This window comes from Quercus robur, chromosome 1 (genome assembly GCF_932294415.1).
Source record: "Quercus robur chromosome 1, dhQueRobu3.1, whole genome shotgun sequence".
Taxonomy (NCBI): Eukaryota; Viridiplantae; Streptophyta; class Magnoliopsida; order Fagales; family Fagaceae; genus Quercus; species Quercus robur.
In genome coordinates, this window is record NC_065534.1 from 14,116,812 (window position 1) to 14,132,896 (window position 16,085).

Consider the following 16,085-nt stretch of genomic DNA (forward strand, 5'->3'; position numbering starts at 1 on the left):
GTAAAACTAGCCAATCAAGAAAATTGCCTTCGCTGGCTTTGTTTTTTCTAGAAGGCGTTGAAAGTAGTAGTTTGGATTTGCACCTTCATTCACACTCGTACACGGAAATGGAAGTCCCACAAAGTCATATTCTGCGCTACTTTTTTTGGGGTCAAGTTTTGCAAAGTCAAACATGCAAAATAGGAGATATTAACGTTTCCCTACTTCTTTGTTTTTATTTTTATTTTCTACACACTCCACCCAAAAAGACAAGGATTGAATGTAATACTCATTTTGATCCAATCTATTTATCACTTGCGTTAAAGATGAAGAAAAATAAAATAATTCTCATTTTTATTAAACATTTGGAAGTAATTATTATTTTTTTGACCATCTAATTTGAAACCTATGATGTTGAATTTATACTAATTGCTTTTATTTTTATTTATTTTTATTGAGTCCATATACAATAATTACTCTTTATCATTATAAGAATTGATATATTTTTTTTGGGTATAACTAACGGTATTTACCTCAATTTTTTACTAAATTACTAATTGATCTTTCTCACTAAGGTTATGTGTGATTCAAAGAAAATTGACTAGTTCTCTCCTATTTGAGAATTTATTTTTTTAACAAATTATTGAGTTAGTTAGAATTTATTAAAAGCGAAAATGCTCACAATCCCTAGATATATGGTGGAGTAAGTATTTTAGCAAAAAATAAAAGGAAAAAAAATACAATTCGTGGATTAAGTCTTTAAGCAGACACAATAAGAATTAAAGAAAAAAAGAAAAAAAAGAAAAGAAGAAGAAGTGGAATAAGTCCTTTTTGCATTACTCGTTGCTCTTTTATCAATTATTGTTTGATATTATTTATTTTTTTTGTTGAAGATGTTTGATATTATTATTTTATCAGTAAGACAAGGATTATCTAATCTTCTTATTAAAAAAAAAGAAAAAAATGATCTAATCTTAAAATAATATTATATTATTAAGGAGCGTACGGAAGGCGTGTTGGCAATATGGGACCCACGAAGCAGCCAATAGAAGCGTCGGTCTAACCTTACGTGGATCTAACACAAAAACAATTTTGTCCTTCGGTGGAAGCATCCTAGAATTCCTCACCGTCCCCACTTTGGTCAGAAAAATACAACACTCATTGGACCAACCTAACTGTACTAACACACGCTTCACAGTATTTAATACATAAAAAAAAAAAAAAAAACTAAAAAATAGTACTCACAATGTGAACAACATGTTCCGTTCATATTCTATAATATAATACTAAAAGAAACTTTCCGTCGTAATTATAGGAGAAATGATATATATTTATAATATGGATTTTACTAATATGTGGCCTTATGACACACATTAATTTTCATTTTTTAAAAATTTTTTCTCGAGAATTGAAAAAATAATAACAGCTTTTTCATTTTTCAAAAAAATGCTTCTAAAAATAGAAAGTTTAATGTGTGTCCTAAGGGCATACTTTAACCGGACCCTTATAATATTTTGACAATAAATTATGGCTGACTTGTGATGATAGATTGTTATTGGTAAAAAAAAAAAAAAAAATTCAGTGATGGATTCCAAGTTAGAACTTAAAACCAATAATAACTTACTATTTAGAATTTGTTTTAAAAATATTATGAAAATATAATGAATTTAACGCTACTATAATTATAATTTTATTTTAACAAATATCCTCAAAATAAAATGAGAATAAAAAATGCAGGGCAACATGGGATTCCAACTTTCTACGTTCTTATTCGTTCACCCACGGTTGTGACAGCAGTATAGTACTCCCACTTTGACCAACACAAAAAACATTAATAAACAAATAAATAAAATAATATAATATAGTGGAAAATACCTCCCTTTTCTTCTTCTACTCTATATATAAATAAACCTCCTCAACACTTCCTCACATATTAACTCTCTGTCTTTCTCTACGTTTTCTCACGTACCAAACAAACACAAAAATTCAAAGCATGAACAATACATAGATTCATTTCATTTCATTTTTTTTTTTTGGTGAACTCTGCTACAAGAAAAAAGGCTTGTTACAACGAAAAAAATCGTGGGAAAGTTTTAATATATAAACATGGCGGCGGCTGCATTGGCCGGAGATGACTTATCAAGGCAGACGAGTAGTAGGAGGAGTTGGCGGTCGACGAGTGTGAGGGAAATGTGGAATGAGCCGGACGTTTTTCAGAGGAGTGGACGGCAGGTGGTGAATGATGAAGAGGAGTTGAAGTGGGCGGCGATAGAGAGGCTTCCCACTTATGATAGAGTGCGGACAGGGATGCTGAAGCAAGTGATGAGCAACGGGAGAGTTGTGCATGGTGAAGTTGATGTCACAAAGCTTGGCACTCAGGACAAGAAGCTGTTGATGGAGAGCATTCTTAAGGTTGTTGAAGAGGATAATGAAAAGTTCCTCAGGAGGCTCAGGAACAGAACTGACAGGTTTGCAAATTCTACCTTCATTCTTTACTGTACATGCGTGTTAAGAACGCAGAAAACATGTAATCCAACGATATGATTTTCTAATATTAAGAAAAAGTTGCATCAAGTATAGCTTGAATACTTGATCTAGTGGTTTATGGTTACTTTGGTTCATTCTTTTGGTAGGAAAAGTAAAGAAATTGAAGTATTGAAGCTTGATATTTTACATCTTTGTTTTTGTATTAAGAATATTATTGATTTTTAAATTTTGTTGGAAACAGGGTAGGAATAGAAATCCCTAAGATTGAAGTTAGAATCCAGAATATGTCAGTTGAAGGAGATGCATATGTTGGGACCAGAGCACTTCCAACTCTGCTTAATTCCTCCATGAATGCAATTGAGGTACTTTCTTCATTTATTCTAGTTTTTTGGTAATGAATTTTAAGGATTTTTCACTTAACGTTTTAATTTATAATGTGAATAGTCTGTTCTTGGAATGATTGGGCTCTCTCCATCAAAGAAAAAAGTTGTCAAGATTCTACAAGATGTGAGCGGCATAGTCAGATCATCAAGGTATGATAATGAATTGTGCAGATGTTGTGGGACTAAAAACACATAAAAATCTTTATTGTTACACACAAATTTGTTTCACTCTTATGATTACTACTACTTATTTTCACTTGCTAATGTTTAATTTTGTGTTTTCTGAACTTACTTCATGAGCTTTAATTAATTTATTCCATTTCCAGGATGACACTGCTTCTTGGGCCTCCCGGGTCAGGGAAAACAACACTGCTACAAGGACTTGCTGGGAAACTGGGTGATGATTTAAGGGTTTGTTTGTTATCTTATCCTAGTTTTTTTTATGTGTTTTCTATTGACACTAATAAAGTCAATCAGTTTTCACATGTATTGATGAATTGGGGTTATGAACAGGTAACTGGAAAAGTCACCTACTGTGGTCATGAATTTCAAGAATTTGTACCTCAAAGAACCTGTGCTTATATTAGCCAACATGATCTCCATTATGGTGAGATGACTGTACGTGAGACATTGGATTTCTCTGGACGTTGCCTAGGAGTTGGAACCAGGTATGAAATGCTGTTAGAATTATCTAATAGAGAGAAAGAAGCAGGAATTAAACCAGATCCTGAGATTGATGCCTTCATGAAAGCCACAGCTATGGCTGGACAAGAGACAAGTTTGATCACAGATTATGTTCTCAAGGTTAATTTCTTAATTCCTAGCTTGTTGGTTCCTTGCCTTTTCTTTTTCTATGTTTTTTTTTTCCTACCCCCCCTTATGTTATATAACTAGTCTAACTTCTTCTTATGGGCTTCCAACAGATACTTGGGTTGGATATCTGTGCTGATACCATGGTCGGGGATGACATGAGAAGGGGTATATCTGGTGGTCAGAAGAAGCGTGTAACTACTGGTATGTGTTAATAAGTTAAAAGAATATTATTAGGGATGACATCAAAGCAGAACATTTTTTATTATCAGTTTTCTTCATTAGGAAGTCTCCCATATTATACTGTACAAAGGTGCTAGTTTCGTTCTCTGTATTTGGAAATTTATGATAAAAAAATTTCAGAAACTGTCTTTGATAAATTATCAGTTGTCTCAAAAGTTTAAGTTAGTAGGAATGGTAAAAGGGAGGTAGAGTGGAGATAGGTTCTAACTTAGGACTACCTACTCTGATATATGATATATTACCAATTGTCCCAAAAACTTAAACTATTAGAAAATGGTGAATTTAATCCTTTAACCGTTATTTTAATAATCTTAGATGTTGACATTTCCTTTGTGATTCGTTACATATAAGAAACCTGTTTCTGTCAATTTGATTTGTGTAAATTTGTAATCTTCTTCTATTAGTGTTATTGTGGATTGAAACTGACAGTGTTTGTACTGAGTGCAGGTGAAATGTTGGTTGGACCAGCAAAAGCATTTTTCATGGATGAAATATCAACAGGGCTGGACAGCTCCACCACATTTCAGATTGTCAGGTTCATGAGGCAGATGGTTCATATCATGGATGTCACCATGGTTATCTCTCTCTTACAGCCTGCACCTGAGACATATGATCTTTTTGATGATATTATCCTTCTTTCTGAGGGTCAGATTGTCTACCAAGGTCCACGTGAGAATATTCTTGAGTTCTTTGAACATATGGGCTTCAAATGTCCAGAGAGGAAAGGGGCTGCAGACTTTCTGCAGGAAGTAACTTCCAAGAAGGACCAAGAACAATACTGGTTTAGAAAGAACCAACCTTACAGATATATCTCAGTAACTGAGTTTGTAAGGGCCTTCAACTCATTTCACATTGGCCAACAGATTTTGGAAGATTTAAGAGTTCCTTATGATAAATCCAGAGCCCATCCTGCCGCTTTGGTGACAGAAAAGTATGGGATTTCCAACATGGAACTCTTCAAGGCTTGTTTCTCAAGGGAATGGCTTCTGATGAAGCGCAACTCCTTTGTGTATATATTCAAGACTACTCAGATAACAATCATGGCTACAATTGCAATGACTGTGTTCTTGAGAACAGAAATGAAAGCTGGTTCATTAGACGATTCAGCAAAATTTTGGGGAGCTTTATTTTTCAGTCTCATTAATGTCATGTTTAATGGGATGGCAGAACTTGCAATGACAATATTCAGGCTTCCTGTGTTCTTTAAACAGAGGGATTTCTTATTCTACCCTGCATGGGCTTTTGGACTCCCTATTTGGCTCCTGAGAATTCCAATTTCATTTATGGAATCTGGTATTTGGATCATTCTTACATATTACACCATTGGGTTTGCACCTTCTCCCAGTAGGTAAGTACTAAATTTATCTTCTCAAGTTTCAATTTCATAGTGCAAGCATTTTGATGCTTAATGAAAGTTTGAATCTGATAGTTTGAAAAATGAAACATTCTTTCTTCTTTTGACATATGTCCTCTATGTTCAGGTTCTTCAAACAGTTTTTGGCTTTCTTTGGCATACATCAAATGGCACTCTCCCTCTTCCGTTTCATTGCAGCCCTTGGAAGAACACAGGTTGTTGCAAACACGCTTGGTATTTTTACATTACTATTGGTGTTTGTGCTCGGAGGATTCATTGTTTCCAAAGGTTAGAAATTTTTCTCTATTCACTATTAAGGGTACTTTGTTATCAAAGTAGTTTGTTGCATATACCAATCTAATACGTGGACTAATGGGAATCCTGTACAATACATTGACAAACTGCTGGATTTTGCATTTGTTCCAAGATATTGAAAAAATCCATTCTCATCTTGGCCTGTAGATGAGATTAAGCCGTGGATGATATGGGGCTACTACATTTCTCCTATGATGTATGGACAAAATGCAATTGCTATCAACGAGTTTCTTGATGACAGATGGAGCGCTGTAAGTTCTGTTAAAGGATAGAGAAGTCCTATAATTTGCAGTGAATTTTTATCTTCTCAATTTAGTTGACCCCATATAATTGTATTGGAATATAGAGTTTGTTACCTTAAAAAAAAGAAAAAGGATTTGATAAATTTAAGTCTGCACTCAATGAGATTTGCTAATATCATAGTGATTTCTTTGGTACAGCCTGTCACTACCAAAGAAGGAACAGTAGGAAAGACCCTTCTCGCGGAAAGAGGCCTGTTTACTGAGGAACGTTGGTATTGGATTTGTGTAGCAGCACTCGCCGGGTTTTCTCTTCTTTTCAATGTTCTTTTCATTGCGGCACTGACATTCTTAAATCGTAAGTGAATATTTTTCATTTCTTATGTTTGTTTTTTCCAATGGCAATGAGAACCATGTGTTGACTGTTTACTGTTTCCTTTGAACTCAATTTCAGCTCTTGGTGAAACTAAAGCTGTGATTGTGGAGGATGTGTCTGAAAGCAATCCTAGGCGGCAATTAACATCCAATTCAGAAGGTAAGTGATGTTATACTTTCTTCAGGATCTTAACTTATATATACGAACTGTTTTACAAGATGGCATGTCTGTGAGAGATTTGATGGAGTCTATTAGACATAAATGTCATAGATTATTAATTAAACAAAAAGGAAAGAAGACCTAAAATTTTTGCCAACCCCATCCCATCTCTTCACTACTGCTGGGGCATTGAACATGATGTTAGCAAGAAAAAAAAAATCCTATTCACCAATTGCACCATCTTCATCCATGTCATAGTGCTGTAGTACCAATTCTACAGCATAAGCCTTACATCTAAATTAATAGCTCTACCAACACGTTATTTTACAAGTCTAATGTATATCACCATTACAGGTAACAGAAATGCTCAAGGTACCAGCTCAGTTCAATCTAAACGAGGAATGGTTTTGCCCTTCCAGCCGCTTTCACTTGCTTTCAACCATGTGAATTACTATGTGGATATGCCTGCAGTAAGTTGCTTTTTCCAGTAATCTATGTATCAAAATGATCTCCTTCACATTTAAAGAAGCACAACAATTAAAAAAATGGAACAGTTACTTGATGTTCGAATGCAAATAGACACTTATTTGGAATTTTCACAAATCAATTGAGTTTTGCAATGGATAATAAATCAAACACTTCAATTCGAGCCCTGCCTATATGATACCAAATACAGATCATGGATTGACGATAATTTTCATGGTAACAATTTCTATTGTTCTTTTTAGGAAATGAAGACCCAAGGGGTTGATGAGACCCGACTGCAGCTGCTAAGAGATGTCAGTGGTGCTTTCAAACCAGGCGTACTGACAGCATTAGTTGGTGTCAGTGGTGCTGGAAAGACTACCCTGATGGATGTTTTAGCAGGGAGGAAGACTGGTGGATATATTGAAGGAAGCATTAGCATTTCTGGTTACCCCAAGAACCAAGCCACATTTGCTCGGGTCAGTGGTTATTGTGAACAGAATGACATCCATTCGCCATATGTTACTGTTTATGAATCTCTCGTATACTCTGCCTGGCTGCGTCTTGCTTCGGATGTAAAGAAGGAAACAAGAAAGGTATGTTGCATATCAGCCGGAGTTGTTTCTTTTGGCAATTCAACACATAGTTTTCTATAAATATATGCAATTTTGTCCTTCAATGAGCCAATCTTTCCATCTGAAAATTTTGAAGTTATAATTGTATATCAAACTGAAAATTATATTAATCTATAGTTTGTGTTGAATATAAGAAATTGGATCAGATGAACAATGTAGTTGACTGTGTTTTTCTTTGTTGTTACAGATGTTTGTTGATGAAGTTATGGATTTGGTCGAGCTTCACCCATTGAGGAATGCTCTAGTTGGACTTCCAGGAGTGGATGGTCTTTCAACTGAGCAGAGAAAGAGGCTTACCATTGCTGTGGAGTTGGTTGCGAACCCCTCCATCATCTTTATGGATGAGCCCACATCAGGCCTCGATGCTAGAGCAGCTGCAATAGTTATGCGTACTGTAAGAAACACAGTGGATACAGGAAGAACCGTTGTTTGCACAATTCATCAACCAAGCATTGACATTTTTGAAGCTTTTGATGAGGTATAATTCAAATATTACATATTTCGTGTATGAACACTATTTCATTTTCATGTTCTATTTTTGACCTCTGTATTATTTATGCTTTCAGCTCTTCTTGATGAAAAGAGGAGGACAGGTGATTTATGCCGGACCTCTTGGTCGCCAATCTCACAAACTTGTTGAATATTTTGAGGTGAGTTCCCCTTTTTTCCTACATGCTTTGATTACATCCCAGTTACAACCAAACATTGCCAGAATTGTTAACTCTGATAATTTTTGCTGTAGTCAAGAAATTTTTTCACACACCAATTTTCAAAATTTCTTACCTGAGCTTCTTTCCAAAATGTTTGTGTTGAAGCTTATAATAGTCCATTGTATCACTAAAAATTCTTAGTTGCAAAAAATCAATGTGCAAACTTGTTAATAATCAACTCCTCTGCTTGAATTATACTATCTAATTCAGCAACTATTATTGTCATTTTTGAAGGATTATAAATCATGCACTTCCAATTCTCTAATTATTAGTTTGACTAATATTGAGGACATCTTGCAGGCAATCCAAGGGGTTCCCAAGATCAAAGAAGGTTACAATCCTGCTACCTGGATGTTAGATGTCACCTCAACTGCAGTTGAGGGTCAACTTGACATTGATTTTGCAGAAGTTTATGCCAACTCTGACCTCTACAGGTGAGTAATCTGTGACAATTTATTTCTTCTTATCTCTCTTCTGTTGCCACCTCCTCTCTATCTGTGTGTGTACTGATCTATCAATAAATTTTCTTTTCAAATTTTCAGGAGAAATCAGGAACTAATCAAGGATCTAAGCACTCCAACACCAGGTTCCAACGATCTTTACTTCCCCACTCAGTACTCCCAGAGCTTTACAACTCAGTGCAAGGCTTGTTTCTGGAAGCAGCACTGGTCATACTGGAGAAACTCGCAGTACAATGCAATTCGGTTCTTCAGTACAACTGTCATTGGTATTCTATTTGGTATTATCTTCTGGGGCAAAGGAGACAAAATGTAAGTCAAAATTTCTCCATTCTAAATAGAATTTCTTTTTGTTCCCATGTGTTTATGAATCATCTAAATTCACTCTAAGAAGATGTTATCTATGTTTTGGAAAAATCTGATAGACACAATATCATACTCACTGTTTCTTTCCTGGAATTGGGTACTAATATGAAGTTAATTGTATCTTATCAACAGATACAAACAGCAGGACTTGGTTAATCTTCTGGGAGCTACCTATGCTGCTGTTCTTTTCCTTGGAGGAACCAATGCTTCTGCTGTGCAATCTGTGGTGGCAGTAGAGAGAACAGTCTTTTACCGTGAAAGAGCTGCAGGGATGTACTCAGAGTTGCCTTATGCATTTGCTCAGGTAAGACGTTGGACGTTGTTCTCAGTTACAAAGATTCTATTTATGAATTGAATTTTCTGTTCTCTTGAAAGAAAATGTTTAAATGTATTCTATAATTGTATTGATGGGTGACTTCATTGCTACAGGTGGCTATTGAGACAATTTATGTTGCTATACAAACGTTTGTGTATTCTCTTCTTTTGTACTCGATGATCGGATTTAGTTGGCAAGGAGACAAGTTCTTGTATTTCTACTACTTCATATTCATGTGCTTTACATACTTCTCAATGTACGGGATGATGGTTGTTGCACTGACTCCGGGCCATCAGATTGCTGCAATTGTTATGTCCTTCTTCCTGAGCTTTTGGAACTTGTTCTCTGGTTTCCTTATCCCTAGGCCGGTATGTAACCCCAAACCAAATCTTTAGTTTCATTGCCATGCATTTTGCATAGTAGTTATTTGGTTTATAATTAAGATTCTTGAGTTTTGTTACAAAGATCTTAAGACTTAATTTTTATATAATTGCAGCTGATCCCCATATGGTGGAGGTGGTACTACTGGGCTTCCCCAGTTGCTTGGACAATCTATGGCGTCATTGCATCTCAATTTGGGGACTTGAAGACTGAAATTGTTCTTCCTCTTGGAACAAAAGAGCCTATAGATGCATTCCTTAAGGAATTTTGGGGTTATGACCATGATTTCCTTGTCCCTGTAGTCATTGCCCATGTTGCTTGGGTCTTTCTCTTCTTCTTTGTCTTTGCTTATGGCATCAAGTTCCTTAACTTCCAAAGGAGATGAGGAATTTCATTGTGCACCAGAGAAGCTTTGGAATGTTATGATTTACAGATAGGTAGTTGAGTGTACACTATTATAGTCAATCAGCCAGAAGAACATAAAGCAGTTCATTCTTTCTATATTTATTTTTGTTTTTTCCTCCCAAAATTGTGTATTTTGCTTGGCTTGACTCTATCAGAATGTACAGTTTTTGTATTCTTATTTTCTTTATTTATTTTCCTGAAATTTTATACAAGCTTGCTTTTGTATTCTTAAATAATAAATGCATTTATTATAAACCCAGCAAATTCTTCTCTCATTTTGTAGCATTGATGGTTGCATCTCCCTAGGCATATTGTTTTAGACTTGCTTCACTTATATATCAGTGTTCTGGAAAAAGAAAACCATTTTTGGATTCAATGTCATAGATGAAATTAGGAGTTTCTGAAAGTAGGCTGGCTCAGCCATCTATGCAATGTAAGTTTTAAAGACGTACACGTGCTAGGTATTAGAACACAGATAACCAATGGATCTATGACAATGAACAAACCTTAATTATATTTTTGGATACAATAAAATTGCACTTGCACATTCGGCACACAATCTAGGCAAATCTTTCTTACCATGCTCCTCCTTTCAAGTCGGCTCTTGATGGGGAAGCCACCCTAATCTCTAGAAAGAATGAGATCTAGAGTTTTGTCTAACCTTATCGATGAAGGGCATTATATATATAGTGACTATTTGCCCATCATGGGTCATGTTTAAAACCTTAATAAAAACAAGATGTACCAAACTCCAATACTCAATATGAACACAACATATTGATGGGCCCTTAGGTATGTTAACTAAGTCACAACCATCCCATTTTAAGAAAACAAAAATCCAAATTCAAGGAAGACCAATTCCAACATGCAACCCAAGCTACCACTGACCGGTACAAACCAAGGCTTGGAACTTGGGTTTTGTACTGAGATGTAATTAGCAACAAGTCTTTGCCTTTACTGTTTTTGTAAGACCAAGTTATCCCAAGATGAGCAATGGGTCAATAGCTTGTCTGTATTGTATATATGGTGTGCCGTTTTGCCTGTTAAAATTAAATTACTTATGGTGATGAATGGTTTGCCATTTGGTAAGAAGAACAGATTTGCTGTTTTGCTGAGCAAAGGAAGCTATAGAATTAAAACGGTTTGCCGTTTAAGCCTATAGAACACACATTTAGTTCTTCTGCCAATGAACTGGCAAAGAATTGAAGACACTTTTTCAACATTTTATTGTAAAGTGATATAAGGTGGCACATCAATTTGATGATTGAAAAACAAGAATTTGATGACACAAGAGGATATACTGTAGTATGAGCTTTAATATGGCTGATAGGTATGTCTCACAATTCTTATATATGACAAGAAGATATAGTGTAGTTTGCAACTTTTATTTCATGATTGATGGGTATGTCTCACAATTCTATATAAGAATATTGAATAGACTAATTAATAGTGTAGCTTTTTGGTAACAGACATTCTTTGTGGACATGTCTTTCCTAATAAATCAGAAAACCTTAGGGGGAAAACCAGTCAAATAAAGAGAAAGATAACACAAAATATACCAAACTCAAGAAAAAGTACTCTAATTGCAGCACACCAACACCCTTCTGGTTTCCTTTATTAAAAATTCTTATTTCACAGTATCTACATTTTTGCTGAGCTCCTCCAGCTTCCTCATCCTCATTCTCTCACTTTCACCCACCAGCTGACCAAAGTTCATACAAAAACAAAAAAGAGAAAAACAAACTCAAGAAAAACTACTCTAATTGCAGCACACCAACACCCTTCTGGTTTCCTTTATTAAAAATTCTTATTTCACAGTATCTACATTTTTGCTGAGCTCCTCCAGCTTCCTCATCCTCATTCTCTCACTTTCACCCACCAGCTGACCAAAGTTCATACAAAAACAAAAAAGAGAAAAACAAGAGTTAGCAATCAAATTATGAAGATTTAAAGTATAATACTAAATTTTGGAAATTTAGTAACATATTGCTTATCTTTAAAAAGAACTGGCAGTATTTACCTCCATTAATTTAGTGACTAGTTGAGCTTTTTCCTTGTTTTTCTCATTGACAGCCTCAAGGGCTTCCTTGTATTCTCTCTCCTGTACCACATTAATGTTTTAAAGGACATTTAGAAAGAAAAACATTTTGCTTGGATTTGATTAAGGGAAATATTATGACAAAGAAGTTTGCATGAGGAATTTAAGTGTGCCACAAATATATTTCATTCCATCATGTTCTAGTCTACGTACTAATATAATTTTAACTGCAGTAATATTCTGTTGAATTTGTTCTCTAATCTGTAAATGACATTTAGATATTAAATGACTTCATTGTTGGAAAATCTGGTTTTGCATCTCATATAAAACACACAGCGGAATTAACAAACACGGATCTACTTCATTCATGAAAGATAATATGTAACCTTGAATTCTAGAACAAAGAATATAAAGCGTACCTTGATGTAGTAAAATTCAAAACTAAGACTTGAGAATGTTTCTAATCTTCATCCTAATTCCACATGGTGCCCAAGAAGTGTTGTCTTTCAATCAATTTACACGTATGTGTTCAAGGGAGAATAAGAGAGTGGCTTACTCTCACATACACACCATTTTCATCTTCTATATTTTGAAAATTCTGTATGTTTCTCTTCTTATACATAACTGATTATTTAATTAGGCTAGACTTTTGGGCTTTAGTTTGTGGCTTGAGATGGGACCAAAGGGAACAAATAATACTCTAACTCCAATAGGCCTTGAGTTTTTTTGTCAACTCTTGACAAGTTTAAAATTACTATTAATTATATTTAATACCACTATATAAATATAATTACACTCTAGGCCTTATTAATAAATTATATCCCAAGACTCTAATGATATTATTTGATCATTCCATGAAATATCCATAGTGAACAAAGTTATAAAGAATTGTCATTTTGTAAACATCTATTTTATCCTTGAGTACCTAGTTTAATCTTTTAGTTATTCACATTTATTGAAATCCGATTTCAATAAATATAAGCTTTAGTAACTCCTTACTAAAGTGGGCACCTTGAATAACTAGTTCCATTAAATTTATCTCAAGGGGATATTTCGTGTCTCTATAAAAAGATATTATGGATTTTATCTTGAGAATATGTGTTCCCTCAACACTACGTGCGGTCACCCAATATACTGAGATTTTGACCGTAAATATTAGATCTCACTCCTTATATATCAAAGTAACTTACATTTTATGATCGGGTTCACTATCCTTTTAGGATTGAGAGTTTATGAAATTAGAAGTCGTGAGATTAATTATTCAGGTGACAGTTGTTGATTAAATAATTAATCTCATAGCAGTCCAGTTCAATATGTCTTAACTCTTAAGACACATCAACAAATCAACTAGAAATCTCCACTTTCATGATCAAGACAAACCATCTTAATTGATGTGCTATAGTCTTCACAGATGAAACGCCCGATTTCATTACCGATTACGAACTACGTTTTGAGTTTATAAGGAACTTGTGATTTATATTTTCTGTGACTAAATCACATACAATGCATCTTAAAAACTATGATAATGTCTCATTAGTTCATTTATAAATAATCTCATATAATTAAACAATTTAATTATTTATGATATGCCAATAAATTGGATTTTAGGACATAAATTCCAACAATCAATTCATCAAATTCTACATAGCATTTATTAATGTTAAAGGATATGGAATGGTTTCGTTTCCATGACACAATCAAATGTGTCTTAGTAAATGACTTCTTAGATATAAAGATTTAGAAAACAACAACTACAACAATTATATGCAAACAATGATAGAACTCCACCTTCTTTTGGCAGCTTTGACCCAGTGGCCTTAATTCTTTGTTAACTGCATCTATCCTCTTGCGAATAATTCCAACTTCCTTCCTCATTGGATCTGTGAGAGCCTCAAGCTCCTAAAAGATATTTAATTCCACTAGATATAATCAAATAACAAGTTATAGATACAAACATAATTAAACAGATATAATATGACAGTTTCTTGAAGACTTTTTTATCTCCAAGTCATATGCCAATACTGCAGACTAACAAAAGAAATAACCACACCACAATTGTCCTCAAAATTTTGAAAATCACCAGGTAGGTTGCTCAAAAGAATTGGAAAATGTAAATCATTTGAACTCCACTTAGTTCATCAATTTATTAAAACAGTCAACTCAGCAGTGAAAGGCCGTAATTTTCAGCATTTTTATGTATAGTGTAGTAATGATGTTTTTTCTACATTGGCATTTATTTCAGGTTCCTTAAGCATCAAAAGGTCTTGTTATTTGAATTCATGGTATATGATCCCTAGTTAAATTCAATAATTACCGCATATGTCACCTTTTAATGTAGAGACTAATATGATATCTTGTGGCAATATTGTTCAACTTACTTCTCGAATCTCTGCTAGGCGCTTAGTTGCTTCTTCTACACGGCCCAGCTGAGCATGAACCTTATTCTTGACCTCCATCTTCTTCTTCTCAATTTCTTCTTCCTTTGCACGGAAGATAGCCAATGCTGACTGCGACATCTCTTCTTCCTTGTCATCCTTTATTGGGCTCCCATTGCAACCGATAATTCCTGAGTTCTTCACTCGCTGCATCTGTGATTGTTGCTGCTCCCACATCTGTTTTGGTGTTGCCATTGCTGCCAGCCTCCACAAAGCCCTTCTCTTCTATTTTGTGGCTCTCTGTTTTTTCTCTTTTTCCTTGCAATGATGGTTCTCTTTCTCCTATCTTAGGTGGTTATGAGCATGGCTAGCTTTAAAGGTATGAAACCAACTAGCTTACTTTACAACAAATATTACAATGAGCTACGATGACCAATATACCGGCTGCAGCTAACTTTATAATCATAAGGTTAAAGTATATTTGTTGAATGAAGACCTAGCCAAATACCTTAAATCTTTTCCAACTTTACTCAAACGCCTACTCAATTAACACCACCAAAACTTCTGTATTTAAAGTTAATTACCTTCTAATATATGCAGTAAAAATTATCAAGTCTGCAGTCTAACTTTCTTACCTGCAGTTTTTACTTTGAATTTATTTAATATAAACTTGGTGATGAAGGATCTAGATGGGCCTCTTTTTTGGTTAGATAGCTATTTTCTTAAGTTGGTACATTGGCAAATTCAACTAACTTCTGCTTTTCTTCTCACAAATCTCACTTGGTACCACCTTTTTTATTCGAATAGATTTATACAATTTACTTTATAAATATTAGTTTATATATTTTATATTATACTTGCCACCCCCTTTGTTTCCATATGAAGAAATACACAGATTGGGTATAATATTTTTCTTTCCCATTGTACAATAAGTACTTCATGAACTATGATGTAATTAGGTAAAACTGTCTGAATGGGTACGAACTGTTGAGAAACAAATTAATGTTATAAAAAATTATTGGTAATTATTTTGTTTTCTTGTAGAGGGGTGCTTGGGATGGAAGTTTTGTATGTGGAGTGGACAGTAAGGGCTCACCTACACGAAGCACGAATGGGAAACCTTAAGGGACAAGACAGAGTAGGAGAGATTGGAAGCAGCTAAGCTAGCTAGCTGCCTTTGTCACATATGATTACCCTTACTGCTATGACTTACAAGAAAGATTCTCCACTTTATTAACTTTTTAAAAAATATATATATTTTACATCGATTGTTTTTTCGTCAAATTTTACATCGATTGTTACAAGTAGACTTTAGGATTGGGAAATATTTTTACGCATGTATACTCTATACACAGTGTCCATAATTTTACGTACGCTGTTCACATTTTTTTTAATCATGCCTACACTTTAACTCATAAAATCAAATCCCTGATGTGTACGGACAATGTATGTACATAGATGAGTGTGTGGTAGAACATTCACAGCGGTGAAGCTAAAAATTTAGTTATTTGATACCATAAAAAGTTAATTTATTTATTTTATTTACACACACGCTACAGCAGTGGATCTATTTTAGATTTTAACATAATAA

The 16,085-nt window shown here is 34.5% G+C and overlaps 2 protein-coding genes across 3 annotated transcripts; one reads left to right on the forward strand and one right to left on the reverse strand.

The window, feature by feature from the left end:
- Positions 1-1,913: 1,913 nt before the first annotated feature.
- On the forward strand, positions 1,914-10,356 carry LOC126722224 (pleiotropic drug resistance protein 2-like). Its single transcript, XM_050425379.1, has 20 exons — positions 1,914-2,447; positions 2,708-2,828; positions 2,911-2,999; positions 3,176-3,260; positions 3,363-3,653; positions 3,773-3,863; positions 4,350-5,250; positions 5,384-5,544; positions 5,719-5,822; positions 6,012-6,168; positions 6,265-6,345; positions 6,700-6,815; positions 7,074-7,406; positions 7,633-7,923; positions 8,012-8,095; positions 8,456-8,589; positions 8,698-8,925; positions 9,112-9,283; positions 9,409-9,663; positions 9,792-10,356. Exons 1-20 carry the CDS (start codon positions 2,086-2,088, stop codon positions 10,059-10,061), a joined length of 4,326 nt encoding a protein of 1,441 aa, XP_050281336.1. The 5' UTR covers positions 1,914-2,085; the 3' UTR covers positions 10,062-10,356.
- Positions 10,357-11,664: 1,308 nt separating this feature from the next.
- On the reverse strand, positions 11,665-14,925 carry LOC126722230 (uncharacterized). Of its 2 annotated transcripts, none has more exons than XM_050425397.1 (4): positions 14,498-14,925; positions 13,908-14,018; positions 12,102-12,182; positions 11,665-11,783 (listed from the first exon to the last, which is right to left on the reverse strand). In XM_050425397.1, exons 1-4 carry the CDS (start codon positions 14,747-14,749, stop codon positions 11,709-11,711), a joined length of 519 nt encoding a protein of 172 aa, XP_050281354.1. In that variant the 5' UTR covers positions 14,750-14,925; the 3' UTR covers positions 11,665-11,708. The 2 variants fall into 2 exon arrangements, with proteins under 2 accessions (XP_050281354.1, XP_050281346.1); XM_050425389.1 differs by having other exon boundaries at positions 11,665-11,963; positions 14,498-14,922.
- Between the last annotated feature and the right edge of the window lie 1,160 nt (positions 14,926-16,085).

What these genes read in the sequence shown, in the direction of transcription:
- LOC126722224 (XM_050425379.1), top strand. Translation starts at nt 2,086, where the DNA reads ATGGCGGCGGCTGCATTGGCCGGAGATGACTTATCAAGGCAGACGAGT. An exon ending in TTGATGACAGATGGAGCGCT is followed by an intron (nt 5,823 to 6,011) that starts GTAAGTTCTGTT and finishes TCTTTGGTACAG; the next exon opens with CCTGTCACTACCAAAGAAGG. An exon ending in ACTATGTGGATATGCCTGCA is followed by an intron (nt 6,816 to 7,073) that starts GTAAGTTGCTTT and finishes TGTTCTTTTTAG; the next exon opens with GAAATGAAGACCCAAGGGGT.
- LOC126722230 (XM_050425397.1), bottom strand. Translation starts at nt 14,749, where the DNA reads ATGGCAACACCAAAACAGATGTGGGAGCAGCAACAATCACAGATGCAG. An exon ending in GCCTAGCAGAGATTCGAGAA is followed by an intron (nt 14,019 to 14,497) that starts GTAAGTTGAACA and finishes AATATCTTTTAG; the next exon opens with GAGCTTGAGGCTCTCACAGA. An exon ending in TAGTCACTAAATTAATGGAG is followed by an intron (nt 11,784 to 12,101) that starts GTAAATACTGCC and finishes AACTTTGGTCAG; the next exon opens with CTGGTGGGTGAAAGTGAGAG.